Consider the following 5,041-nt stretch of genomic DNA (forward strand, 5'->3'; position numbering starts at 1 on the left):
TCCCCCACTCACACAGCCCCCCCACTCCCCAGTGACACAGCCCCCCACTGACACAGCCCCGCAACTCACATAGCCCCCCACTCACACAGCTCCCCTACTCTCCACTCACACAGCCACCCACTCCCCAGTGACACAGCCCCCCCACTCCCCAGTGACACAGCCCTCCCACTCCCCCACTCACATAGCCCCCGACTCCCCACTCCCCCACTCACACAGCCGCCCACTCACACAGCCCCCCCACTGTTCCCATCGGCCCCTCCCCACCTTCCTTTCCCCCTTGGATTCCATCATTTGCGGCTCCACCCATCACTCCCATCATCTGTCACAATCCCCACTGCCCCCTACCTCCACATCTGTCACCGCCCTCACCTGGACCCACCCATCACCCCCCAGTCTCTGTCACTATTCCCTCACTCCCCTCCTCCGTCTGCCCATCACTTCTCCTCACCTGGATCCACCCCTCAACTCCCAGTCTCTGTAGCTCTTTCCACACTCCCTCCTCCATCTGCCTAGCACCCGCTCATCCAAACCAGCCATCACCTCCCAGACACTGTCACATTTCCCACTTCTCCTCCTCCATCTGCCTATCATCCCCTCACCTGGATCCACCCATCACCTCCCAGACCCTCCTCCCCTCCAACTCCCTATCACCCCCTCACCTGGATCCGCCCATCACCTCCCAGACCCTCCTTCCCTATCACCCCCCCACCTGGATCCACCCATCACCTCCCAGACCCTCCTTCCCTCTGACTGCTTATCACCCCCCTCACCTCCCAGACCTTCCTTCCTTCCAACTCCCTATCACCCCCTCACCTGGATCCGCTCCTCACCTCCCAGTCTCTGTAGCTCTTTCCACACTCCCTCCTCCATCTGCCTAGCACCCGCTCATCCAAACCAGCCATCACCTCCCAGACACTGTCACATTTCCCACTTCTCCTCCTCCATCTGCCTATCATCCCCTCACCTGGATCCACCCATCACCTCCCAGACCCTCCTCCCCTCCAACTCCCTATCACCTCCTCACCTGGATCCGCCCATCACCTCCCAGACCCTCCTTCCCTCTGACTGCTTATCACCCCCCTCACCTCCCAGACCCTCCTTCCCTCCAACTGCCCGTCATCCCCCTCACCTGGATCCGCCCCTCACCTCCCAGTCTCTGTAGCTCTTTCCACACTCCCTCCTCCATCTGCCTAGCACCCGCTCATCCAAACCAGCCATCACCTCCCAGACACTGTCACATTTCCCACTTCTCCTCCTCCATCTGCCTATCATCCCCTCACCTGGATCCACCCATCACCTCCCAGACCCTCCTCCCCTCCAACTCCCTATCACCTCCTCACCTGGATCCGCCCATCACCTCCCAGACCCTCCTTCCCTCTGACTGCTTATCACCCCCCTCACCTCCCAGACCCTCCTTCCCTCCAACTGCCCGTCATCCCCCTCACCTGGATCCGCCCCTCACCTCCCAGTCTCTGTAGCTCTTTCCACACTCCCTCCTCCATCTGCCTATGCACCCGCTCACCCAAACCAGCCATCACCTCCCAGGCACTGTCACATTTCCCACTTCCCCTCCTCCATCTGCCTATCATCCCCTCACCTGGATCCACCCATCACCTCCCAGACCCTCCTTCCCTCTGACTGCTTATCACCCCCTCACCTGGATCCGCCCATCACCTCCCAGACCCTCCTTCCCTCTGACTGCTTATCACCCCCTCACCTGGATCTACCCCTCACCTGCCTCATTCCCTCCCCTCACTTCTTTCAGCTGGCCGCTTCCCCTCTGTACCTCCCAGCCCGGCTGAAATAAACAGCGGCGACCCGTTTTCCGGACCCGAAACACGAACCGTCCATTTCCCTGCTGATCTCCCGCGGCAAGCCGCTTGCGATACCTCGGGACCCCGGGACGGACACCCCGCCGCCCGCAGAGATTTCCGCCCAGCTCCGAACAAGCGGAGGAGACAGCGTTCAAATAAAAAACGAAATGCGCTTTATTGTACAGTGTCTCCAGACGAAATATAAAGATTTCTCACAACTTCTATAAAGTTTAAAACAAAGACTTTAGCAGTCCGGCATCATAAATATAAATGAACCTAAAAAACAACTTTTTTCTGATAGAACTTTTGAAAGGGGGTGTCTGTTTCGCTCGGCGCTAGCGGCCGGGTCAGCGCCTGGACCTCTTGCCCACCGAGTTGCGCCCGCTGTTGCGGTATAGCGAACGCCGGTCGGGGTTCAAGACGCAGTACTTGAGGGTGTGCGCCGAGTCGCCGGTGGCTCGGCAGAGCGGGCACACATAGTTCCGCAGGATGGGGCACAGCACCCGCCCCCCGTCCGCCTTCAGCACATGCGAGGAGTAGACCTTGCGCGACTCGCCGTTGTGCCGGCAGAAGGCGCAGATGCCGTCGCCGTCCTTCCTCGCCGCCTCCGGGGAGAGCGGCCGCTCGCCCACCGCCAGCGGCCGGAAGGCGCCCCGCGGCGGCGGCGGCGGTGGGCTGGGCGCGGCGGGCGCGGCTCCGTCCCCGTCTCCGACGCCGGACCGCCGGATCCCCTCGACCTCGGTGGCCAGGTTCAGGTAATCCTTCCACATGTCGAACTCCGGGGTTCCTGGGGCGCTCCTGTCCATTACTCTCTCCGCTTCAATGCTGGCCGCTGCTGTGTAGCACATCTGCTGTCTCCAGCGCGCTGAAGGGAGAAGGCGGGTGGGTGCCCTCCTGGAGTTGCAAAGGCATTTAAAATTTTAAAAGTCCGGCGTGTGATCTTCTCCGCTCCTGGGTTGACAGACAGATTTACAAGCTGGACGGGCCTGACCCCATCCCGCCGCTAATGCATTCAGACAACTACCCAACTCTTCAAAGAGCTGCCTGTGTGTGCTTTTCTCTCTCCTGCATCGTCCCCTGCATGCAGGCTCCAGGAAAAGTTGCATTTGTCCGCTTTCACCTGTGCATGCACGCTGGCCTCGTGTGCAGACTCGACTCCCGACCTCAATCGAGGCGAGGGTGGGATAGAGAGCGAACCTGTGCCGTTCGTTTTGTATCCATCGCTAGCGCTCTCCATAGGAGGTTACTGACACACTCACACAGACACACTCACAGGCATCCATTAGTTTCATGAGACCATGGATTTGAACCTTGGAAGGTTTCCAGGGCGCAGGCCTGGACAAGGTTGTATGGAAGACCGGCAGTTGCCCATGCTGCAAGTCTCCCCTCTCCATAACACCGATGTTGTCCAGGGGAAGGGCATTAGGACCCATACAGGTTGGCACCAGTTGACACCAGTGTCGTCGCAGAGCAATGTGTGGTTAAGTGCCTTGCTCAAGGACACAACACGGTTGCCTCAGTTGAGGTTCGAACTAGCAACCTTCAGATCACTAGACGAACACCTTAACCACTTGGCAATGCACCAACACAACACACACACATACAAACACACACACACACACACACACACACTCACACTCACATAGACTCACACACACACACACACACTCACACTCACATAGACTCACACACACACACACACACACACTCACACTCACTCACACACACAAACGCACACAGATATACACACACACACATACACACGCACACACAAAATACTGGAGGAACTCAGCAGGTCAGACAGCATCTGTGCAAATGAACTAACAGTTGATGTTTCAGGCCAAGACCCTTCTTTGGGACTGGAAAGTAAGGAGCAAGACATCGGAATAAGAAGGTGGGGAGGGGGGAGAAGCCAGGACAAAAAGGTGTGGGGGTGAAGGGATGAGGAATTTTTTTTAGCTAGAGAGTGAATCTGTGGAATTTGTTGCTGTCACGACCACGAATTCAGTAGATACTGGAATTGCGCTTGTGAATAAGCACGTGTCAGCGAATTATTATTTCATTGTGATAGTATTTAACTCCGTTCATTCCGTCATAGTGCTTGTCGAGACTTGGACACAGCAACGCTTCACTACCTGCTTGCATTCGGCCTTGCCTGAGAAATTGGACTGTCGAGTCAACTGCCTCTGAAGACTAGCGGTGTTCGTTTAATTTTTAGACGTTCTTTTCAGCCGCAGTGTCGGCTTCGTTTTCCTTTTCAGAGTTTTAGTTAACGGCCCTGTTTGGCCTAGCGTTTATTGTTTTCTTTTCCCTTTAACACTGTTCTCATTAAAGTCTGTGAGCTATCGACCTGCTTCAGTGTGTCTTACTCCGAACTTGGGCCATGTCCGAACTGGGTAACTGTTGCCGCAGGCGGCTGTGGGGGCCGAGTCATTGGGATATTTAAAGCCGAGCTTGATAGGTTCTTGTTTAGTCAAGGCATCAAAAGTTACGGGGAGAGGGCAGGGGAATGGGGTTGAGAGGGAAAATAAATCAGCCCTGATGGAATGGTGGAGCAGGCTCTGATGGGCTGAATGGCCTTGTTCTGTGCCTGTACCCTCAGGAAGGAGTACGAGCTGGCAGGTGATCACCTCCTCCTCATCAGCTGCCCCAAAGTCTGCTCGTGACTTCAATTGGTAGGAATGAGGGAGAGACTCAGTGGTCAGCACTTGCACACAGCAATATTCACCCCTCTGGAGCACTGTCAAAATGAGCGGATTAACTGGATTTCCCTTAGTTAGAAAGCCCAAATCAAGTCCAAACTGCTGGAGGGATGCCTCCTGCCCAACTTCAGAGTGCAGACGGAGCCTGGTACACCCTCACCAGTTTTTTAGAAAACATCCTATCACAGGGGTTCCCAACCCTGGGGGCTCACTACTGACATCAGGGAGGAGGTACAAAAACCTGAAGACCAATGCTCCAAACTTTACAACAGCTCCGTCTTCGCCGCCATCGCGTTTCCGAGCAGTCTGTAAACTCGACCTCACTATTCCTCTCTCGCACTTTCGTAACAAGAGCACGAAGAATCCTGCAGATGCTGGAAGTCCAAAGCAGCACACACACAAAATGCTGGAGGAACTCGGCAGGTCAGGCAGCACCTGCGGAAAAAAGTGTAGTCAGCGTTTCGGGCCAAAACATGAAGAAGGGTCTCGGCCCGAAACATCGACTGTTTACTCTTTTCCATAGAT

General features: G+C 56.0%; 1 protein-coding gene across 1 annotated transcript; it reads right to left on the reverse strand.

Moving 5' to 3' along the window:
• Positions 1 to 2,161: 2,161 nt before the first annotated feature.
• Positions 2,162 to 4,806, reverse strand: LOC140204403 (nanos homolog 2-like). The gene is made up of 2 exons (XM_072271125.1): positions 4,784 to 4,806; positions 2,162 to 2,708 (listed from the first exon to the last, which is right to left on the reverse strand). Exons 1-2 carry the CDS (start codon positions 4,804 to 4,806, stop codon positions 2,162 to 2,164), a joined length of 570 nt encoding a protein of 189 aa, XP_072127226.1.
• Positions 4,807 to 5,041: the final 235 nt, after the last annotated feature.

The sequence above is a fragment of the Mobula birostris genome, chromosome 10 (assembly GCF_030028105.1).
Source record: "Mobula birostris isolate sMobBir1 chromosome 10, sMobBir1.hap1, whole genome shotgun sequence".
NCBI lineage: Eukaryota > Metazoa > Chordata > Chondrichthyes > Myliobatiformes > Myliobatidae > Mobula > Mobula birostris.